The sequence below is a fragment of the Tubulanus polymorphus genome, unplaced genomic scaffold (genome assembly GCF_964204645.1).
Source record: "Tubulanus polymorphus unplaced genomic scaffold, tnTubPoly1.2 scaffold_37, whole genome shotgun sequence".
NCBI lineage: Eukaryota > Metazoa > Nemertea > Palaeonemertea > Tubulaniformes > Tubulanidae > Tubulanus > Tubulanus polymorphus.
The window spans coordinates 25798-50762 of record NW_027437443.1 but is presented as its reverse complement, the minus strand read 5'-3'; the positions used below and the strand labels follow the sequence as shown (position 1 = coordinate 50762).

Genomic DNA, 24965 nt, shown 5'->3' with positions numbered 1-24965 from the left:
GGCTAGGATTTTTACATCATTACTGAAAAACATAAAACATTTGAGACAAGACTCAAGCAGAAAGAAACAGTCTGGAGCCAAGAAGGCCAAAAAGGGCCAGGGGGTGAGCCTGGCTTAGACTGTAATTTGTAGATGTACCCAGCCAGAGCCAGGTCCCATCCATTTTCAGCCCTATAATTCCCCAAGGCAAAATAGGGCGTGCAAATGTGTGGTTCCATTCCAAACCCCAAATATTCATCCCGACACAGTCACATACACAGTCTAGTTTCAAACCTCAACTTAGGCCTACCCCGCAGTAGGTTTAGTGATTTGTGAGCGGTGGTTGTTGTGGTGACATCAGACATGTCAAGGTATAAGTTTAATCGAAGGATATTTTGCCGACTCAGCTTAAGGCCTATCCTATTAATGTTTTCATGCGGATAATTCATTGCGATTGGCTACTTCAGTTGGCTAATTCCACACATGCAGACTCGATTGATGATTCGAGGAAAGCGAACAAAATTCAGTATTTGAACCCAGGCTGGCGTATTGCTAGTGCAGCATCTTCTCATTAGACCACGGAACCTTGTTGTTTTACGTTTATCATAGAACTCGATGCGTTTTTAATAACGTTGTTTTGCAGCGTCGGCATCGTGTCCACTTACATTAATTTACCACTAAATTTGACTATAAGAGTGAAATTAGAAATTTTAGAGTGAGAACAAAAACTAATAAACAAAGATTTTCTCCTAAAGATTTTTTGCTAGTAAAAATACGTTAGATTTATAGTAGTATGTGAATCGCAGATCTGAAGCATGCTCATTCAGTTTTGTGAAATGCTGAATATGTTCTTTTTGTTAGTTGAATGAATGAATAGTGAATCCTGGCGACGATTTTCAATCTTGTAGATACACCTAGGTTGTTTGGAAATTGGAAAAAGAGGTTTTTTCTTTAGCTGAAATATTCATTCAGTTTTTATGCACACGGTTTGAACGTATCAAGTTTTATGGAAAAAATAGTTTGAACTCATACAAAAAACTGTTATTCGAAAATTGGAAAAGATGCTTTTCCATTAGCTGTAATATTCATTCAGTTTTTATGCACACCGTTTGAACGTAGGGCTATCAAGTTTTTTATTTTAATGAAAAAAGGTGGTGTTTGAATTCACACAAAAAACAATTATTATCATTCGAGTGGGAGTTAAACATGAATAAACTGAAAATCAAATTTTCCCCGATGTCAAATCAGCCATTGTTCAAACATTCAACGTTTGATTCGATGCGATCGCCGCAGCCACCGCGATACGAACGACTACGATAACCATCCCTCGAGTCGCGACAAACGATCAATATCGACGGAAGGCAGTGACGTCGTTAGTCGACGAAACGCGGCATAATTTATTCCCGATAGTACACGAAGCACGTCTGAATCGCGCTCGACTCGTCGCCGCCGCTGTTGTCATCGTCGATCACGAGTAGAAAAAAAAAACAAAGCCGGAACGCTGAAAAAATCTCGAGTGGTCTAGACTTTACGATAGATAGCTTTATCGAATTATATATTTATTTTTTACGGAGTGATACAAACTGGAATTAATCTCTCGCTGATCCGGCGTACGCGCGTACAGTTGTTTCGCCTCGGTCTGACTTTTTTAATTTATGGAATTTTCTTCTATCTTTCTTCTTCTCCGTATATTTGAAAGTACATCAGCGTCGACGGGTTTGTGCTGCTGAGTTGAAACAAACAGACGCATACAGCATTTAACAGTACCGGGATTATCATATGATATTTTGGGTATTATTTTCCAAATTTTAAATATGAAGTATTTGGATAATTGTGGATTACGATTCGATCTGCTTCGAGAGAGGTAAAGGAGTTGTTTTATCTTATTTTCAAGAATTTGTTTTGAAATTTAGGCTTAGTATGTAATGTTTAGATAGGTTCATGCAGCCTTATTTAACGGACTTTATCTCCCCTTATTGTTGACTCCTGTTATTGTCTTTGTTGATGGAAGAAAATTCTTATTCAAGATGTCTGACTGCAGTGGACATAGTGGTGATAGAAATAGTAATCATACTGAAAACAGTCAGGGTCCCGCCAACTCCTTGTTTCCTTCTAAATGAAAAATGCTTTTTAAGGTGCTTGAACCTTGCTTGCTCCTTTAACTTGAGCAAAATGCCCAAAACTCCTTTAAAACTCCTTCAATTTTGAGGGAGGCAATTAGAAATCTTTGTCTATTTTGTAGTTGTATAGTAGACTATGCCTAAATCTATACAGTTGGGACCAAGATTTTTGTTACCGAATTAGAAGCTGAGTTTTGGTAGTGTATAGGATGAAAATTTGCAACCACCAAATTTTAATGGTTTAATGGTTTAACAAGATAAACAGTACCGATTTAGGAGGACTCTACAGTAATTGGGATATGAAAGTGATGCAGAGGCTCCTTATATCCAGGAATGGTTGGTAGGGACCCTGACAGTATTCTCTTCTTCAACGAATTAAACAATACGTCACATTATTTATTTCAGGTGATAGACTACCAACACGATAACTTTGTTTATTGAAAAATACTGACAATCAAGGTAAGAATACTACTATATTCAGTTAATATAACATATGTCACTTGGCTTCGATTATCACCTGGCGCAGGTTGTAGAGTACTTTTTTCTCGAACTGTCACGGAATTCGATCTATTAGTCTATGAAACAGTTGTGTAACTGTTACTGGTAGCACGGATGTATGTAATATAAAAGATTGTGTTTACCGAAATTACCTAGTGCACATCTGTATTGTATATATATATAGGCGTAATCATATATGAAATATGTATAGGCTACATTGATAAATGCAACGCAGGGAATCAAAGTAATTGCACAATGAAATATTCATGAACTAATGGAGAATGTGATAGAGATATTTGTGATTTCCTCCGATGATAAAGTTTGAATTCTTAGTTCTCTGGCTTCGGTGACACCCTTATTTCCGTACTGACCGTGTACTTCCATACTGACCGCGTACGTCTGTCCGCATATGTCTGTATGTGTGTCTGTCTATCTGTCTTTCAGCTACTTAGCTGTGTTAATATTGGGTTGATCTTGATGAAACTTGGGTACAATATTAGTATCAGGGGTCTAGTTCTGAATTGCTAAGAATGCACCCAACGTGCCACCTAGTGGCAGAACCAGAATCTATGAACAGGGTTGAAATTTGAAAAGTTTTCTTGACAAAATTTAACTATTGGCCCTAGGTACAACATATACAAAATTCTATGGATAATAATGTATGGTAATTTCGGAGTTCAATCCTGAGCCCGAGAACCGTTGTTGCCTATGGCTTGTCTGTTTATTTTTCAATCGAAATTTGATTTTTCAGCTACGACCATGTCTTCGGTAAAGGTTGCCGTAAGGGTTCGACCCTTCAACAATCGTGAAATGGCTCGGGAATGCGAAGGAATAATCAGCATGTCAGGAGGAAAAACTACAAGTAAGAATCAATTTTGTCATATTTGTAGTTATCCGAAATAATTTCAAGATATTTGAAAATGTGTCATAGGTTTCGTGACTGCCCTCAGGGTGGCTACTGACCTGGAAAACCTGGGAAACTTAGGGAATCAGAAAAATCTCGGGGATTGTGACAAATTAGACCAATAACCTGAAAAACTCAGTTGACGACCGCGTGTTTCATTATCAGTACGTGATTCAATGAAAAATGAGTGAATTGAAACATTTTTAACCTAGAAATTTCTCTGATTTACTCGGGGAATTTTGTGTAATTACATGGAAAACTCGGGGGATTTGAAAGTCGTATGCGATTTCCATCGGGGCAGATCTAGATTGAAAAACACCTACTCCGATAAGCCTTCATGCAAGTCGTCTGTCAGGTAATTTGTATTTCTTATAAGACCGTAGAAATGACAGATTACTAAGAACTACAGTTTTACTAAGGTTATATACTCTAAATAAGGAAGTCTGCTGACTGTGCTGAATAACAGGATCACAGATGCCTCATAGGATCGTGACGCGCATACTGAAATGTCATCAATGATTTATGTGTTGTGCTGTCTCTAGTCTCTTTCGTATGGGGAAGGATACAAAATAATAGTGGCTGATTCGGGCTGCACCGATATTTTTTTACGAAGAAAAATCTGAAAACAAATATTATAGTCGAGAAAACAAATATTTCGGGTGAGAAAGAAATTTATTTTTGTTTTCTTGCCAAAAATATTTGTTTTCTCACATTGGTTTTGGTGGGCGGTTGTTTATATTTTCGTTTTCTCGCCATCAAATTTGTTTTCGCGTTTTTGGCCCAAATCAGCCACAATGAAACAATAATTACCGTTATGGCGCTTTGAAAAGCTGAACGTAATAGGGATATAAATAGATATGCCATTGGAGACTGAATTATGAGCACAGTATTACGTTACATCTTGTAGGATGATTGCTGACCATGTCACCATACATGATCGGCAAATAACCACCTACGCTATGTCTCTAATACGTAATAGCAACAATCCTTTATTCTGTAAGAGAAGTCTTTTTTTACACTAAACCAATGACTGAGCTAAACGTGAAACTATTAACAGCATCACAGACACCGACTGCGATCATGATGCGCGTACTAAGATTGTCATGAATGATTAATGCGTCGTGGTCTCTTGTTTTTCGGACAGGAAAATATAGAAAATGATTACCATTATGACATAAACTTAACAGTATCAGAGGCACTTTGAAAAGCTGAACTTGTAGGCATATAAATAGATATCATTGGAGAATGAGCAGTATTATGATACCTCTTGCAGGATGCTGTAAATGATCAGCAAACAAACACCTACGTACTACGCTATCTAATTAATGTGTAGTGACAATCCTGCAGAGGAAGTTTTGTTTTTGACTAAGCCAATGACAGAAAAGCATGAATATTTAGACCGTGGCCTCGTCTCTCATCGTGTGTGGAAGCAGATGGGCGATCTATTTGTGTCGTGTTATCCATCGTTCGTTAGGTTTGGTCAACGACGGGGGAGACTTTAATCCGTTAATGTGTGAACTCGTCTGAACCTACTCGTAGTTAATGACGAATACATGTCCGAACCACGCAATCTGTATCGACTAATCTCTCCTCGCTTCATCCAATAAATGATCGATGTATTGTGCGTAGATTTTCTAGGAATATTGAAATTGTCATTGAAGTTATGATGAATGAACCTACTACGTACGCCTTGTAGACGCCTAGAGCAATGACGTCAGGGTCCAGTTCCACAGTTTGGAGTTAAAATTTGACTCTGAGTTAACTCATTGAAAATGAACTAATTTTAACTCGGAGTTAACTCTAACTCACATCTGTGGAACTGGATCCTGGTCTTTAGTCTTAAACATTATGACTGCTCCTTTCGGTTGTCTTAAGTCTTAAAGCTGACTTTGGAACTAGCCCAATTTTTTCATAGAACAAATTTGCTCAATCCAACTAAAACTCAATGAAAATATACTTCATATCACCAAATTTGTTTTAAGGCAATGCTTTTCATTGGTCCCAACAGTGGCATTATAAAGGTCTTTTACAGTAACTTAATTACTAAAGAAAAGTAAAATGTTTATTTGGTGTATGGGCGACTACTTCATGTATTACAAGTCTTCACAATCGATCTTATTTCGCTTAGGAAGAAAATGTTTCCCGATTCGACGCTTCAAATGTGATTAAAAGTGATTTTTAGTGTATGTTTCAATGAGCTCAGTGTCAGTCTCGTAATTAAGATCTCGCGAGTATCGATTTTGATGTGAAAGTATTTCGCGTAGATTGATGACGATTACATGTTTGGTCTCGGCAAACTATGTGTTTTTCCTACTAGCCGCCGTTTCATGCTTTTCATAGCGATCAGTCTCCAGCTCGGTTACCATGGTGACATGACCTCCGCATCATTTTCCGCGATTGCCTGCGTCGATGATTTTCAATCGGATGATGATGAAGACGACGATGATCGGCTTCAGTGCTCGGTGAACGATGCTTCAATCTCGGCTCATTTCAGCGTAACCCGATCCTGTCTCTCTGGTCAACCAGGGAGGCATCAACTAACTGTCGGTCAAGATCATATTCAAAATGATACATGCATTTTCAATGTGTTCAGAAATGTTGAACAGATTCTGTCAATGCTCAGTTGCGTCGTTCACTATTTTAGGACTATAGTTCCGACTAACTGTCAATCGGTTTCAGTTTCATGAAACCAATACGATCAAAGTTCACCCACGTTGCTTCAATCACACGGAGAAGATTTGGCCTGGGCCAAATGGGCACGGGTCAGGCCCGAGTCAAATTTGCACGCGGTGATCCATTTATTGTCTTTACGTATTACGAATAATCCATTTATATCTTTAAAGAGGTTTAGACTTGTTGAAGAGCGAGCTTGAGGATATTTTTGCATCACTTTAGGCTACCTCTAGATGGACTTGTAACTATGGCAACAGCGGCTGTTGCAGCGATCTTACCATCGTCGTTTGAGTAGTATGCGTCGACGACGTGGTTCGCCGATAGAATACCAATCAGCTATTGTCTGTATGTGTATATGTACCCGGTTAAATCAGCGGAATCACATTTTCTAGCCTTAAAACGCGAAGCCATTTAACGTTAATGTAATCCCTTTAAGGTTTCATGTTTTAGATGCGCCACTAAGTGCATAGTTAGACACAGATATACCTTTCATTTGATCGACTGAGGAAACTGTTTTTCAGTCGAGGGACCTTGTTCCATGATTATGGATAAATATTTGTCCTCGAAGTCAAACAGCTCCGGTGATAATTGAGATAATTTAATCAAAGTGGCCAGTGACACAGTAATGGTTTAGATTTAAGACCACTCTAATTTTGGTTCTATACCTTATCTCACAACTTAAGACTGTTCTAACCTCACTTTGGTTCTATAACCGATCAATTAGGCCTAATACTGTTCTTAACTCATTTGGGTTCTATAACCATTGTAAAAACTAACAACTGTTCAATGCTCTTTTTGGTTCTATAACCAATCAAACAACTATAAGATTAGTCTTAATATCTACGACCACTTTTGGGCTTAAGTCGTGACTAAAGCCCAATAACGTAGTGTGAACTCGCTCTATGTGTTATCTGTAAGCTGTCGGATTCTATTTCCTTTAGATTTCAAATTTGTCTCCTCTTCGATCATTTTTTATCTCACGCACGTGTCTGACACCCTCTTCTACGTATTTAATCAACAAAGTACAACATTTCATATTCGAAGACACCTCCATGAATGCGAAAACAAAACACCTTCATATCATCAGACATCTGATCTTTTAGACATGTTCAAGAAATTAAATGCCAGAATTCTTTCGAATATTGAAATAAACGCAAAAAATTCAAGTCTACAACTTCTCAACTATGATGTTTGGCCTCTGAAGTCACATTCGGTTTTTTTACTGGAAAATCATTTCGTATCTCGGATGGAAATTTTCATATCATTTGCATGAATTATCATCGTTTTCGTCGTGGAAATTTGTTTCATCGCGTTCCTTAATGCAACTAGTCATAAACATGAGGCTGATTTATTTAATCAAAAGTGTAAAATGGCGTCACGTTTGAACTCTGACTAGAGATCGACGTTAGGTGTCAAGTCATTTTGAATATTTTAATAAATGAATTTAGAACTGGCTTTAAAAAACTTTTAAATCTGTGCGTTATCATCTTTCTCCAGCAGGGATTCAAACTTGATGGCATCGAGACCGGGTGCGCAGCTTAGATGATGTCATTATATTAGCCAATCAGAAATCTTGTTTTATTTTAGCCCTGGTTTTTCCATTTATAGTTTATCCGTGGAATTTGCCTTGGTTATACGAAAGGGTAATCTGATTGGTGCCGCAAGTTTTCAGGCGCATGTACCCGCGCACGCGGTCTAGTGTGGCAGGGTTTTGTGCCGTGGCTGAGTGAAGCGATGCCATCGGGTTCGAATCCCGCCGAGGGAGGATGATACTTATACGATGAGGGTTTTTACCACATCATCTATTCTCCATGTTTGAGTGTGGTGATTCTACTAAAACTGATATCAATCAGTCAACTGATATCTGTGCATTGATACCGGTTCTGATAGTAATTTGCTGTATTCATGGTTTTTTATGGAGGCAGATGACACAATAGCAGGTAACACGTAGCTATTACGATCAAGTATAATCAAAAGTGCTCGTGTACTAAGTACATATTTGCTTCACTCGTCGCATTAAGCGTGTGAAATTCAACTGAAAGTATTTTTGAAATCATCGCATTCCAGTGTCATTTGATGTGTTATTGGTTTCTATGGTAACGACTCCGTCGGGCAGAAAAATGTCGATGTTTCGTACGTTAGTGAACCGAACGAGATTCTATAACTAAAACTCACCGGGTCGGAATTATCAGACAAGACTCGAGCGACGGCGCGCGTGAAATTGATGACTTCGTACGAGCCTGATTTCACACTGAGCCTACAGCGTTTGTGAAAGAAGAAAAAGTGGTTCGAATTCATTTCTTCATTGACGAGGAACTTGTTTATAGCAGTCGAGATTGTCATAAGCGCTGCGATCAATTGGCCCAATTTGGCCCAAGGCAAGCTGACCGGGATCAGACCCGAGTCAAATTTGGCCCATGCTCTAGTAAACCACTTACTCAAAACTAAAACATACTTAAACAAAGCGAAGTGAGTCACTTCTGGAACCGGTTGCAATTCACATGTAATAATCTAACCTGTGCTTGAATTTGACTCGGGCCTGGTCCGACGTTTTTGGTCAAGCTGAACTTGGCCCGCACCAAACGGGCACGGACCCACTTGGCATCCATGGTGCATGTGTCGCAATCCTCGAATGCGAGTCTCTTCATTAAAACCAATCCTTAGTTCACATATTGACTCTGTCAAAAGATCCGATGAAGCAATTGCGACTCGGTTGCGTAGATTTATCGGTTATTTTCTAGGGTTGTGGACGAGGAATTTCAGATGATGTTATTAGATAAAATCAATCTTACCCGTGATATTTGTTGATTAGATTGTCTCCGTAGAGACTGAGAATATCTGATAATTTGTCATTAGTTATCTCGTTGTCCTGTCGAGGAACCATTCGCGATTCTATTTCACACTGGGATGCTAAGGTCTGTGTACGTGCAGTCAACTCTGTGTCTATGTCGAATACATCAGAACTAGCTTCGAGATACATGTTGTGGGAACGCAGGGTTATCACTGACCTGAAAAACCCGGTAAACTCAAGGAATCTGAAAAATCTTGGAAAATTCAGGAATTTGTAAATTCACTGAAAGTGGGCAACCCGTCTGGGTATCGCCGTCTGGAAGGATATGCCGTAAAAGCATTCTACAAAAAGTTATCAAAACTGTTAGAAGCTTTTGTTCATCGTGATGATCTACTTGCCCTTATGAGAACGTACTTGTCCTGGGCAATCGGACAATTGCTTAGATCGAACCCTGTTTTGTCCCGGTTCAAATTTGTTCCCGCAAAGACTTGATTGCAATATGCAGCCTAACTAACCATTATAATGGATATCATGTCTATTTTCCTGCCCGGAAATGATGGTGGCGAGTCTGTCTGAGTCAATAAGTTATTAATGACTAATTAGAATGCAACATTCGGACTGGTTGCAATCGTGGGTGAAACTCATTCCCATCTCTACTGGGTCCTCCACTTTTACTAAACGAAATTCTAACGACGAACTCTCATTATCATCGATATGACTCAATTCTGGTTTCAGCTTTGTGAAACTGCCCTCGATGGCCAGAATATTACCCTATTCCAATCCAAAAACCCTTTGGTGGGTATATATTCGTATTTCCATCTGTAATAAGCCTGAGTGTCGTGTCAGACGATCTGGTGTTAGTGATGCGAGTTACCCCGGTGACTGTCAGACATCGTGATGAAGTATTCACAGAAATGATCGTTCCACTCATTAATCTTACTTAATCGGAATTACTCACAACATTTGTCTACACATTCACCCACGACTCTTCCATACCACCCAGGCATATACCACCCAGGCATATACCACGCGGGCATGTACCACGCGGGCATATACCACGCAGGCATATACTATGCGGGCATATATACCACCCGGGCATATATACCACCCGGGCATATAACACCCGGGCATATACCACCCGGACATATAACACCCGGGCATATACCACCCGGGCATATACCACCCGGACATATACCACCCGGGTATATATGTTATGGTTATAAAACTGTCAATAAGCCAATGAATTTCGGTATAGTTTTGATCATTACATCTACTTCGTTTCTTTTCAGCGATCACAAATCCGAAAGCCGGACCTAAAGACGCCCAAAGAAATCACAGCTTCAATTTCGATCATTCGTACATGTCTCAAACTGACGTAAGTATTAGTTATTCAGACCACGTTCAATGATCCCACTTGGCTCGATATTCCGCGATGTCGTCATCCGTAGATTCGACAGATTCTACCCGGAATTCTGACTCATCGCTGGTCAGATATTCTGATTATTCCGCTTGACCCGACCTACCATTTGCATTGATACCAATTTTACTAAAACGGGGTCCCTACGACTCCTTGATTCCTAAAAAACTCCTTCTAAATAGAAAATACTTTTGAAGGTGCTCGAAACTCCTTTGATTTGAGCAAAATGACCAACCTTTTAAACTCCTGAATTTTGGGAAATAGGTATTTGACAATGTCTGTAATTGTACATTAGACTACACCTGCATAAACAGATACAGCTGGGATCTAGATTTCTCTGGAGTTAAAACATCGAAAATGAACTACCTTTTACTCAGAGTTAACTCTAACACACAACTATGGAACCGGGCCCTGAATTTTGAGAAATACCGGTCGGTATTTGACAATGTCTGTAGTTGTACATCGTAGTTGTTTATGCAACACCTGCATAAACAGATACAGTTGGGATCTAGATTTCTTTTACCCAATTAGGCAGTAACCAAATTAGAAACCACGTTTAGAAGTGTAAAGGATAATAACTCCTTAGAAAACCACTGAATTACGATAGTTTACAGAGATGATACTGAAACAGTACTGATTTCGGAGTCTACAGTAATTGGGATATGAAAGTGATGCAGAAACTTCCTCGAAGATTGAAAATGTTCTCCTTTAAAACTCATTAGGCCTATATCCATGAATAACTGATCTATAGGGAGCCTGTAAACTATCAAATATATAAGTGAAGGATTGGACTAGTGACTAGGAGAGGAGTTGTCGTTGTTTTGTACCAATTATTAAGGGTTTTCATACGTGTTTAACGGCAATCAGCGCTTCAAGCTATAAACAGAGACCTGATTCAAATCATAATCTCGAAGTCAATTAGCAATTGTGTATTGTGATAATCCATACGGATAAGAGTTACCGGGATACGATACGTATTTGACCAGAATCACGAACTGTACTCAATAACACTTGCTCCGTTAATTACGTAGATGGACTTTATTGATCGATGAACCCGCTGAACGGCGTCGTCACTACGCGTTCTATCCCGGTTTCCGAGCAAATTGCTATTAGCGACGCGTTATGTAACATCGATGATGATATTGAAATGCAGTTTTTTTTAAGCCAGTAAAAACCGTTACAATAATGTTTATACATTGATACCTACTTCGCGTTATTTAAGGGGGTTCTGTGCGAGTCGATTTCGTCATCCATATTAGCGTTTAAAAGCAACAATTGCAATTATGAATTTTGGCGTTCATTTTGTAATTAAATATATTACTTCATAATTTTTATATCATTTTTAAGAAATGAATTTTGATAATCATTTTTTGAGAGGATGTGCACTATGTAATCAATATATCGGGACTAGACTGGTTGTCAGTCAATTCAATTCAATTATCAATATATTCAAATCCAAAATAACTGATATCAAGCTTTATTATCATACGATATATATTTCAAGGCGTCTATAAACTTTCAAGTTAGTTTCTTGTTTCGTCTGTTCGGTAGGAGCTCCCGGGTGTGTCGGGGGTAATAGGAATTGATTTGACGCAATCGAGAATCGGACATCGATCCTGTTCTGTATAATCTTCTAGGAGGATTACTATACGATGTATTATGATACGGATATCAGTTCTGTTGTGGATATTGAAGTCAGATTATGCTGCCCTTTGAGATGAAGTCTAATTACATGGTTACATTTCACTATCGTTTGATATCGATGTACGCGCGTCGTGGAAGAGCCAACGTGTGGAAAATTGTCCTTTGAAACCACCCACATTATGCCAGGCCTGTTTCATAATCTCTTATATATTCGAATTGCTACTTGATACGGAATGTAAGGTCTTTTGTCTTATATTGCGATGAGTCCAGGGGCCGACTTCCCAGGGATTGACTTTTAACTTTCATATCATCCTTCGTATGAGTCTAGACTTCTGTGTGTATGTACTTCTAGATTTAGGATTCACGACGAGTCACGAGACAATTTTCATTTTGATCTTAATGGCCTTGTATCTGTTGAATATCAATTGATTTGCGGCCGGCTTTTTCGAGTCAGGCTACTGAGAAACTGTCAGGGGTAAATATAACCAATAGATCTGATGTTGACACATGATGTTGGAGTCAATATCGAACTAACAAGCCTAGAAAGGTTTTGGCTTTGCCTATTGACAATATTGACTAACTAAGACGCCACTCGCTAAGACATTTTTTTTTTCAATTCCCTTATGAATCGATACCAACACTTAGAGTGTCAATACTAAACCAAATGAACTGCTCGTTGCGGTTGCCTGGACATGTTTGTCATACGGAACCTACTTAGATCATTGAGTAATCACCAATGTTGATAACCAGCTCTACCTGTACTAGTCGATATGATACAGAATCCCTGCAGGAATCAGCCGTCGCCTGCCTGTAAAACTTGATTAGCCGCTAGACTCGAGATGAAACAAATATCGATGGGCAACGAAGAATTAGATGGAGGAATAAAAAAAGATTCCCCAGGGTAGCTACTTCAACGGCGGGGACAGTGTTTAATTACCTTCGTCAAGAGTTTCACTTACTGCGAAGAACGGAAATGCGGCTTATGAGAAAAAGCCTACGAGGAATGAAATAGGTAGAATGCAGTATATAGGTTTGAGGGGTCGACTCTCGATGTATTTCATGTCATCGATGATGCGACTGTATCAAAAGCATAATCTTTAATTAAATATAACAGCGTTTATCGACCTGTACTAGCATTATAAATAGAGCTAATCATCAGTATCTACGAGAATCAACCAGCCAAAAGCGGCCTTCCGACTACAAAACTTTTTTGACAATTTTGTGGAATGTCAGGTTTCCTACAGTTCGTTAGATTCCCTTGATATAAGGATTTGAGGGGGGAAGTTCAGCGTTTTAGGGTATTTTACCCGTAGAATTTTGATTTTCTGCGGCCGTTTTCATAGACTTGTATTACCTTTAACCCGTGGTCTATAAAACTGGCCCCTGAATTTAAGAGGTAAAATTCCCTAAAATCCTGAGATTCTCTCTCAAATGCCTATAAACTGCTTATAATATTCTGAAAAATGCCATCGTCAACACAATTTTTTCGAACATGTGAATGCAATCCTTTGCTTATGCTATATAAGCCGCCACAGTCAAATGTGAACAAACGGTGAATTCTGATTCCTTCATCGGTGGTTTGATATGTGATACGCATTGATATATATGTAACACAAGAAACGAAGGCTCATTTAATATTTAACCGATAGTTGTTGTTGGATACGCTGTCAATTAGAATCACTGTGTTGCTGTTGCTGCTGATGCTGATGGTGCTGCTGATGCTGATGCTGTGCTCACTGAATTTATCGGCTGACAATATTGTCCCTCTCTAATGACTCTCTATCTCGCCTCTTTTCCAACATCTCTAATCAAACATTTGATTACTTCCTTGTATTGAAAATTTATCGCGTTTTCATTTTTTCTATAAAGAGCACGGTGGATATTTTTACAGCAATTCCTTTCGCTGAATGAAGAAATTCCTCATTTTCAGCTTTGCATATAGTGCAATATTAATACTTATTAGTATTATCATTAACAGTTAATCAAATTTGCGCTGTCCTCCACCCGTTGTATTAAATGCCGATATAGGATACTGCGACGTAATACTACATATTACAGATAATCATTAAATATTTTTCTTTCAAAGGGCATTAATGTCCTTAGTGATCATATATCCCTCATCCCCTATCATCAATTTACTATTTCTATCGTGTATCATGTAAATTTATATTATTATTCTGATTACTATTATTATATTTTCAGTTGTTATGCCTACATGTAATCTAATTTCTACTTTATCCATGACTGAAGTCACTTTAGCCATTCTGTTTCATTTCTCCTCTTAACCCTTTCAGTGCGTCTACACCCTAGTGTAGTGTATAAATGGGTGATGGATTTAGCTAATACATCGCATCAGGGTGTATTGATGTCATTAATGCATAGTTTTTATCTCCATTGAAAGATGACAGCACCTGTCAAACATAGTGAAATTCAAGTAACTAATGATACACCACACCCTGGTGCAGACACTAAAGCCCTGGGTGGAATTGTGGAAAATATTCAAATTATCTCCAGCACTTTCTGGTATTATTTAATCAGTGCTGAAAGGGTGAAAAATGGTTGAGACCCCTCATTATTTCCAGTTTATTATTTTATTCCAGATTATTTCACGAAAAAGTTTAATTCAGATTTTGGTGTAAATGTTATTGGTTACTTCATGTTTTCAATGAGGACAACAATTCAAATTTAACCATTTTTGGCTTGCACTTTTTCGTGAAACTGGGCCCAGGGCTACACTTTTCCGTTATGAATGAACCGTGAGTAATATCATTATGGTTTTTCTGTATATTTCAGTCGAGCGATCCGGAATTCGTATCGCAGAGACAGGTCTATGAGGATATTGGTTTGGAAATGTTGGAACACGCGTTCGAGGGTTACAACGTTTGTATATTCGCTTACGGTCAAACGGGCGCCGGTAAGAGCTACACGATGATGGGCAAAAACGAACCGTCGCAAAAAGGAATCATTCCGCAGGTAACAAAAGAAGGCAGCTGATTCAACCGCAGTTTCTATCGATTCGTTATGAATCTCGGCTTTCGATGTGGAGATTATTGATTCAGAGTTGTACCTCTCTGGTCTATTTCCTGTTTCGTTCCCGGCTGGTGTGTCGAGTTTGTAATGGACACCAAATCGAAACAAATCAGACGGAATCTACCAATCCATTAAACGACAAATCTCTACTTTAAGATCAATTTTAAGAAAAAATGAATAAATAGAAAAATATATATATATATATAAAGGAGGATATGAGGAAACTATTGTTCTTTATACTATAGAAGGAATTTGAAAATTCTATTTTCAGTTGTGCGAAGATTTATTCAACAGAATGCATGAAAACTCTGGAGCAGATATCAGTTATTCTGTGGAGGTAAAGTAATAATTACTACTCATTAATATCATTAAGCCAAGATGCTTTAATGAGCAAAACCCACAGTTGATGATGTAACAGTTTGTTCTGACAGGAAAATGTTTTCATCATTTTCATTTCTCTGATGATGGAGTTAAGTTAAAACTTCAAAACTGTCGAAATGAATTGTTAATCCATCAACTGTGGATTTTGCTCATTAACTGGGAAATACTGAGATCAATATCAGTGACTACCAGTCATACTTTTCCTCGTTTAATGCTCGGCGTATTATGAATTACAGGTGAGCTATATGGAAATATATTGCGAAAGAGTGCGAGATCTGCTCAATCCGAAAAGTAAAGGGAACCTCCGAGTTCGTGAACACCCGCTGCTCGGGCCGTACGTCGAGGACTTGTCAAAATTAGCTGTGACTTCATTTAACGATATTAATGATCTCATAGACGCTGGAAACAAAGCAAGGTTCGTTTAAAATGAATTATTTTATATGAGTGATGCTGAGTAATTTATGAACTGTGCTACGAGGGATCCTTGTTTATACAATGGATGCATTTTTGGTTCTCGGGCTTCTGTTACATGACACTAATCTTTTTGATATGTGGAGATCCCAGTGTTACGCAAATAGGACAATCTGTATAACCAGCACCGGCCAGTGGGCTAGTTCTGGTTAGCACGCTGCGTTCCCGGTGAGAGTGCGTATAACCAGCACTGGCCAGTGGGCTAGTTCTGGTTAGCACGCTGCGTTCCAGGTAAGAGTGCGTATAACCAGCGCCTGCCAGTGGGCTAGTTCTGGTTAGCACGCTGCATTCCCGGTAAGAGTGCGTATAACCAGCACTGGCCAGTGGGCTAGTTCTGGTTAGCACGCTGCGTTCCAGGTAAGAGTGCGTAAAACCAGCGCCTGCCAGTGGGCTAGTTCTGGTTAGCACGCTGCGTGCCCGGTGAGAGTTGTATAACCAGCGCCTGCCAGTGGGCTAGTTCTGGTAAGCAGGCTTCGATCCCCGGTTAAAGTGCGTGTAATTTTACTGTCACTTCTCTCAATCGTTACACCAGCACATTTATCTCTTTGATGCTCAGTTCTTCTCGGAGAATTATCATTTCCTTTTTTTCCCGTAGGACGGTCGCGGCGACGAACATGAATGAAACGAGCAGCAGATCTCACGCAGTTTTTACGATCGTATTCACACAGAAAAAACACGACCAACAAACAAATCTATGCGGAGAAAAAGTAAGTTCAAATGAAAAGAGAGAGAGTTGTTTTTGAAGTCATAACTGCCTTCCATCAGGAATGCATCAGCACGGTGGCTTCTGATCTGGAAAACCTGGAAAAATATCGGAAAAAAATCTGGGAAAACTCAGGGAATTTGATAAATTTTACCAAAAAATTGGAAATCTCTCGAAATTTGGATAATGTTATTGACCATTTCTTTATCAATACGTGATTCAATGAAAAATGAATGAATTGTTACATTTTAAACCTAGAAATTTCTGAGATCAATTCATTTTGAGTATATTGTGTAATCGCATCAAAATCAGGGAAATGTCTGGGGATTTGTAAATGGGTGGAAAAGTGGCCTCCCTGATAATTAATATCGCAACTTCATAGTATCAATTGAGCATTCTTTTAATCAAAATCTTCATCTTCAATTTATTCGCAATTTCTTCGTTTAATTTCTAGGTTAGTAAAATCAGTTTAGTGGATTTAGCCGGTAGTGAACGAGCTGATTCGACCGGTGCTACCGGAGCGCGGTTAAAAGAAGGTGCTAACATTAACAAATCGTTGACGACGCTGGGAAAAGTTATATCCGCATTGGCTGAAGTGGTAAGCGATGAAAAACATTCTTCTATTCCACCAGACCCTCGAACTGCTGCTTAACACGTTCACTGAGCATACCCTGATGATACAGTGCTGCCTACAATCTATAATGTAGTTAGCTATGGAGCTATTAACAAAGCCGTGATCACATGAGTGTGTTTGGCCTCGGTAAAATTTGGCCTGGAACAACTGTTCACACGGGGGCCAAATGGGCCCATGCCTGTTTAGTTTGGCCCGACCGAAAACGTCGGACCACGACTGAGCCAAATTTTAGCACGGGTCAAGTCATTGCGTGTGAATTGCTTAAGGTTCTGAAAGTGATTCACTTGGCTTTGTTTAAGCATTGTTTAGTACTGAGTGCGTGGTTTACGCGCGCTCTAATTAGGCACAGGCCAAATTCGAGTGCGGACTGATCTGTGCCAATTTGGCCCGGCCAATCGCGGCTGTAGTCAACCATTGTTCAAAATTGACTAATGAGTTCACATTGCCAGCCAGTCAGGAAGTGTGTCATTCTAATTGCCACAGTGCAAATATCAAACAGTGAATATGAAGGATCAGTGAGATAATTCGTAGTGGCAATGATGGCAAAACCCAGCTGCAAAAACCTGTTAAATACATTCAACAATACGCACTGAGTTTGATAACAAAGCTTTTAGAAAATTGGCATTCGTATCAGCGTTTAACTCAAACTTCAAACTAAAACTTCAGAGAAATGTGGAAATCTGAATCAAACATCGATATTGATCGGTCAATGTTTACAATACACACATACCTGGCGCTGAGGTAGTAATGAAATAGCTGTCAGTAAACAATTTATCCCTAATCGCTTATAATCTTAGAGCTTTAATTCTAAGCATCCGCTGAAGGAAACGTTGTACATTTAAATGATTGATTATGAAGATTGGTTTTGGCACACAACGCTGATTGATTACGACATCCGATGGATAAAACTTAAATGGATTGGACTTGAATCTTTGATTGAATTATTTAACATATCATTATTAGCTTATTTCCATCATGCGTATATATAATGTAACACTTTTACCTCAATGGAACGATGTAATTAGAATAGATTCGCTTGTTTTTGCTGTCGTATGCGTTTTTTCTAGAGATATTTTACAGCTCATTTCATTCGTGTAAAATCCTCCTTTCTTCTTACTACATATCGCTGGCTTTCTGACGAACGGTTGAATATGGTTTTAATATACCACCACCATCATCATCATCAAACTCGCTGTCTTAAAGTTCCATTTATGCCAATTTGGTATGGATCAAACTGCTAATTATCTAATAACTGACTGAGGCTAATCAATTGTTGAATATACTGTTTTTCCCGTCAAATACCATATATGGGCATACATATCATTTAAATCATTGCACGGTGAACCATCTCAGATCGTATTTCTGGACCCCAGTTGAATATGGCGACCTGTCTTTTCAGTTCCAAAATATTGGTAACTATGAAGTCATTTTTGGTATTTGTTTGTTTAATAAGCTGATACCTTAATCAGCTGACTATGACTTAATATTTGAGATAAATGAATCTGATTTCAGAAACAAGAGCGACAAAGACATTCAAAATTTCAAATTGATTTTTCTCAGTTTCAACGCGAGTGTATATCGGACGGTTCGCCAGAAAGCCAGTGATATAATACAGTTAATAGGCCTACATATCTCGTACGTTCTAAAGTATTAACAATCTAGTAATCTGCAATTTTTGCTTGATCTCTATTATTCAATTTCCGGCTCGATTTAAAGACTTCGGCAGACGTTAGGACAGTAAGTGATTTCTGGTGAATTATTGGAAGTGAATTGAATATATCTGTGAAAAAATATTTGTGTGCCGTAGTGCCAGGATACAACAGCCGTGTTGATGCCCCTGATTATGAACTCCAGTGGTCCGGCCTTGCCATGTATCGATATTAAATTATTCATCGTTTGCCAGAAACTGCGCTCTGAATATAATGTTCAGTTACCGCGATATATATTTCAAAATTGACATCAAGCATGCTCTTATAATGCATGCTTTATATATGTATGGTTGTTGGTATTATGTATTCAGTTTCAAAAATAGAGAGTCCGCAGTGATGAGTAAGGACTGTTCGACCAGTTCGACCGACCCGCTGCTCAATTTAAATTGTTTCATTCTAAGGTTGCATCTTGACCCCAGAATTGGGGATTTAAACCCGGGCCCGGTTCCACAGTTGTGAGTTAAAATCAGTTCATGAGTTAACCCATAAAGTAAAATCTAACTTAGAATCGTGGAACCCTATCTCTGCGTACTTACTGTAGGCCGGAATTATTTTCGTACCAAACAGAAATCGAATTTTACAAATACGTTTGAAACAATTGTATATATAAGTTTCATTGAATGTACAATGATTACGCCGTGTAGTTATAAAACCGATATCATTTATCAGTTGTGTGCATTGTTGTGATGTTTCTTTCGTTGATATTGAAAACGTTGATATTATCTCATATAGCAGCACGTATTTCCAACGTATCAATTGTATTTATGTTATATTTCGAGTATAAATTCCCGCTTTGAGAGGCATTATTAACTACCTTGATAACGATGTTCTCCTCCCAAACAAGGTTTTAGAGGAGCGGCCACCCATTTCATCTTTACATCCACCCCGCTGAAAACCCACTTATTAAATATCTGCTACCCCTACCAGAGTGGATGTCAATATTCTATCAATGTAAATCATTGATTTGAAATGAGTTAATGTGAAAAGATTTCACCAACATGAAGCTTGATTTTCTGTATGTTTTTGGGGGGTTGAAAGCCTTGCTTCTTCAGCAGCTACGATGTCATGATGCAGCCCCTTTAAAATCCCAGCATATGGAGAACATTTAATGATCCTCGTCAAGTTGAAACAGCCTTTAGTGGAGTTAGTATCGCGAGGTTAGAAGAATTCAAGTAAATGACTGTTGAAGGGACTGTGAAAGTCGACTCGAATCAGTCGGTCTGATATAGATCGCATGATCGGTTTTATCACGGGTGATTCATTGGCGTTTACGTCATACGCAATACGCTCATTTCTGATCGGGAATTTTTTGCCATCACCTGTTGCCATGGCGATGTCGATTTACGCAAGACGATATCATTTCGTTGTGCGTGCATCTGAACAAACCCGCCGATGATTGGGTCGGGAAGAATGGTCAGCAAAACGTCGTGCTGGCTATTTTCAGGTACCGGCAGTCACTCACTCGATGATCTATCGATACGGAGTCTATTGAAATATCTGATATGGATTCCTGCCTCTTTTGATACAAATATCTTAGAAAAAAGTGCATTTTTCCGCTGAAAGTTTGTGGTCATTTACTCCGAAGTTCAGAAGAGAAAACAATGTATGAAATACTCCTTAAAGGCTGGTTCTCTTAAAAATGCAGAGGAAATTTTAGGATTGACATAAATGTCAAAGCAATCATCTGTATTAGGGGAATGAAGGGAAGAGTTTTCCAGCGATAAAGAACATAGAATAGACATGAATGATACCCTTTTGTTTTATAAATAGAGTAGATATTTGAGCATGTGTCGTGTTGTTTTTCCTGTTATTTTCTGTTTCGAAAATTGGAACGAAATTGGCTAATTCGATTCCCCTTGATGTAACAGACACACGTCTCATGTGGCCAAATGGAAAAATCTTCAAACCTTCTTTGGTTATTCGAATTGTGTCGTAATTGATTTTAACAATGCCTGACACTCTAGCCCGAGTGCACAGGTATATGCGCAGCTTTGTACATGTCATTATTAGCAAAACAGAAATCCCATTCGATTTGGGCCATTCATAATTTTTCTGTGAAATGTGCCTCAGTGATTTTACATCACGGGATCTGATTGGTGCTGCAAGTTTTATTTAGGCAAACCTGCGCATGCACCTGCGCATCCCGTCTAGTGTGGCAGGGGTTCAATCCCACCCGATTCGCGATTTCGTTACCAGTTTTCCAGATAGAAAATCATATATCTACGTCCATTATCATTTTAGTGTAGTATCAGTTGATTCCATGTTTCCGAGTTTATTCTTAATCGATTCTGATTTGAACGATTTCGTATTTTTCGTTGCAGACGAATCATAAACGCCGACGGAAGACCGATTTTATTCCGTACCGAGATTCCGTGCTCACGTGGCTCCTGCGCGAAAACTTGGGTAAAGATCTCCTTCTCTGAGAAAGTAACACTTGTGACTAGTGCAGGTGACGTTTCATTAGTGTTTCCGATGTAGAAGAAGTATTGATGATTTTTTTTTTTCGTTTCGTTTCAAGGCGGAAATTCGAAGACGGCGATGATCGCGGCGTTGAGTCCGGCCGATATCAATTACGATGAAACGCTCAGCACTTTAAGGTCATTTACGAGATTCGAGATTTCTCGAGATAGAAATTATTCGCGATCAGAACATTTTTTTTAATGTTGATGTTAATTATTTTACAGATACGCGGATCGCGCGAAACAGATCATGTGTAAAGCCGTCGTTAATGAAGATCCTAACGCTCGCTTGATCCGCGAGTTGAAAGAGGAGGTTATGCGATTACGCGAAATTCTAAAAGCCGAGGGAATTGAAGTCGGAGAAGGTAAGCGCACGTCGTAATTAAAAAAAAACGAAAGTAACGAACGTCGATTTTTCGCTCGTGATGAAAAGGTTACCGCATCGCTTATATTCGCCTAGTCAAGCAAGCAGAATGATGAATGCTCTACTAAGCTTGCTCATGCTTTTTGCCAAAAGCCGTATTGCCAGAAAAATTTGGTTTTAATTTTGCTTGAAGCCGGGATTTAGATTTAGAACTACTTGTCGGATAAAGAAAATTTTTTTTCAAGAAGGGTAGTGGCCTCCTCTGCTTCCAGGCGTTCAGGTATTTTTGGGCTGAAAATATTAATAGATTATCATTTGAATGCTAGATTATATATAAAAGACAAGCTGGCTGATGCTTTCATGTATCTATATGTTTTTGGTTCGTACTTTTCCTACTATAGATGGTTCATTGATTGCTAAAGATGGTTCAGGTAAAGTAAAAAATATGAATATTGTACCGTAGAATTTAGATTTTACTTTGCCCTCATTTTTACAAGCCGATCCTAAACTTATCTGTATTACGATAACGTATTTCTCCTTTTCACATATTTCAGTTTTTTACTTTACGTCAACACATTTCTTCATTTAGCAATAGAATGTTAAAGCTTATCTTTCTATGATTTATTTCACTCGTCAGTATGATATGGACATCCGCCCCCTGGCAGGGATTCGAACCTGATGGCATCAAGACTTGCCACAGTAGAAGACTTGCCACCTGCCACACTAGACCTAGTGCGCAGCTTAGACGATGTCATTCTTAGCCAATCAGCAATCCGATTCTATTTTAGCCTGGGTTTTCTGGTTAAAGTTCATCTTTGAAATTTGTCTCCGATTGGTGCCGCAAGTTTTTGCGTACCTGGTCTAGTGTGGCAGGGTTTTGTGCCATATTTGACTCCAGTGATGCCATCAGGTTCGAATCCCTGCCAAGAGAAAATGTAATATGCATCACGAAAATCTTTTTTTGTTGTTTATAAAAACATGATCTTCGAGTACTTGGTTGCAATTTCATCGCATTTTTACCGAAATTTCTCAACTCTTGATAATGTATATTCATGAAATACATATATTTAGGTGTTGCCGGGGTTCCCGATCCGAAGACGGTTGCGATGCAGCGTCATCAGTCGGTCACGATCGACGGCGGGGAAGACGCGATCGAACGTTTGAAAATGTCGGAAAAACTCATATCGGAACTGAACGAAACCTGGGAAGAAAAACTGAAGAAAACTGAAGTTATTCGTCAAGAAAGGTATAGGCTTAAAATCGAAACATTCCATAAATATTATCAATCTTAGGATCCCCGCTACTGTTTCAGCTTAAAATTGGTGATACAATATTCATTTACTCTGAATGAGAGTCAACTAGCAGATTATATTTGACTGATTTTATTTATTCTAAAATAGAGAAATAGTTTTGGCTGAGATGGGTGTAGCATTGAGGGAAGATGGCGGTACACTTGGCGTATTTTCTCCTAAACAGGTAATAGATAAATAGCCTCCACATTAAGTTTAATACATTTTCACCTGAATCGATGCGTTTTAATGTGAACTTCTCACTTCATCGTAGACTCCTCATTTGGTGAATTTGAACGAGGATCCTTTGATGTCTGAATGTTTAATATACTACCTGAAAGAAGGCGACACGTGCGTAGGCACAGCCGATGATTCGGCTATCAAGCTTAGCGGTGGCAAAATTCTCAACAATCATTGTAAATTCATCAACAAAGATGGTACGTAGGCAAATTTAAATCTTTAATATCACTAAACCGATTAAAACTCTTAAAATTGATACAAAAGAGAATCCCCATAGTGATAACGAAAAACAATATTAAGTCCAAAAATGGGAAACAACTTCTAGCTCAAAAAAACATTTTCGGACTTTATATTTTTCGGGATTCTTTTTATCATCATCACAACACGGATCTTTTTAGTGGCGACTCTTAATATTATTGCACTTATTCAGGTGAAGTGATGTTGAATCCTAACGAAGGTGCTATGGTTTACGTCAATGGGCGGGCCGTTACCGAGTCAATCGCGTTGCGCAGCGGATCGCGAGTCATAATCGGCAAACACCACGTTTTCCGTTTTAACCATCCGGAACAAGCTCGCCGTGAGAAGAAATCGCCGGTCGATACCCCTAGTAGTAAGTCGTGATCTTCATGGTCTTTCAATCAACAAAGCATTGTAGATGTTTAGGCATGTTGGTGCTATTGTATTACATAAACAGGGTGCAGCCACTTACCTGGTTAACAGGGAAAAGTCAGGGACTTTTCTTAACTTAAAAGTAGTTAGGGAATAGTCAGGGAATTTTGTAAAAAAGCTAAAAATCTAGAGATTACGCGTATAATCAAACAGTTTCTGTGTATTTCATACGTTCATTTGACTTAGTAAAATGATCAGAGCAGATCATGTCTGGGGGAAAACAATGTGCATGACAGGGATAAGTCAAGGGAAAAAAGTCAATTCAAAGTGGCCACCCTGATAAATGGTGCTGTTACATCTCTATTACAAAAAGAGAAGAAAGGTAAAGGCTTTTTCATTAAACGATGATTCGTTTTGTGCTGTACAGGTAGTGAACCGGTCGACTGGACGTTTGCTCAGCTCGAGTTGCTGGAAAAAGAAGGCATCGATCTGAGAACGGAAATGGAACAACGTCTCATACGACTGGAAGATCAATATCGTAAGGAGAAAGAGGAAGCGGATATGATGTTTGAACTTCAAAGACAAGTGAGTAATAAAAACAACCGTTAAATGATCGACTCTTCGACTTCAGTAGAAATACGCACGTATACATAATCCATTCCTGTGCCATAGCATTATTGAACTACGTAATCCATTCCTGAGCCAGTAACATAGCATTACTGAGCTATGTCATTCACCACTGAACACGTGTGCGGCACTTATATATCAGAAAATTTGAGAATCAGAAAATCTGAGTCAAAAAGGGGCTGATCAGGGTCTTATTAGAGCCCATTTTCGATATTTTCAATATTTTCTTTGCAAAGAGTCGGCCCTTGCTTATTTAGATTTGACAGATTAGAATATGGCCCTTTATAATATAGGAATATGAAACGAAAATCCACTCACTACAAGAAGAAGTTAACCGACACAGCATGTTGAGCAGTTATATGACAGATGAACTAAATGAACTTGATGATGATCCATTTGGTATGTAGATATCTTAACCAGGTT

The 24965-nt window shown here is 38.8% G+C and overlaps 1 protein-coding gene across 1 annotated transcript in view; it reads left to right on the top strand.

The window, feature by feature from the left end:
- The window catches only part of LOC141914523 (kinesin-like protein unc-104), a 40449-nt gene that overhangs the window by 319 nt on the left and 15165 nt on the right, over positions 1–24965 (top strand). The window contains exons 2-18 of the mRNA XM_074805746.1: positions 2505–2558; positions 3349–3459; positions 10255–10340; positions 14820–14999; positions 15328–15393; positions 15674–15852; positions 16504–16615; positions 17066–17209; positions 21276–21357; positions 21473–21551; positions 21639–21778; positions 22849–23023; positions 23178–23253; positions 23341–23503; positions 23737–23916; positions 24343–24500; positions 24836–24941. Coding sequence (XP_074661847.1) covers positions 3357–3459; positions 10255–10340; positions 14820–14999; positions 15328–15393; positions 15674–15852; positions 16504–16615; positions 17066–17209; positions 21276–21357; positions 21473–21551; positions 21639–21778; positions 22849–23023; positions 23178–23253; positions 23341–23503; positions 23737–23916; positions 24343–24500; positions 24836–24941 — 2029 coding nt within the window. The 5' untranslated portion in view covers positions 2505–2558; positions 3349–3356. The remainder of the gene's footprint in view (positions 1–2504; positions 2559–3348; positions 3460–10254; positions 10341–14819; positions 15000–15327; positions 15394–15673; positions 15853–16503; positions 16616–17065; positions 17210–21275; positions 21358–21472; positions 21552–21638; positions 21779–22848; positions 23024–23177; positions 23254–23340; positions 23504–23736; positions 23917–24342; positions 24501–24835; positions 24942–24965) is intronic.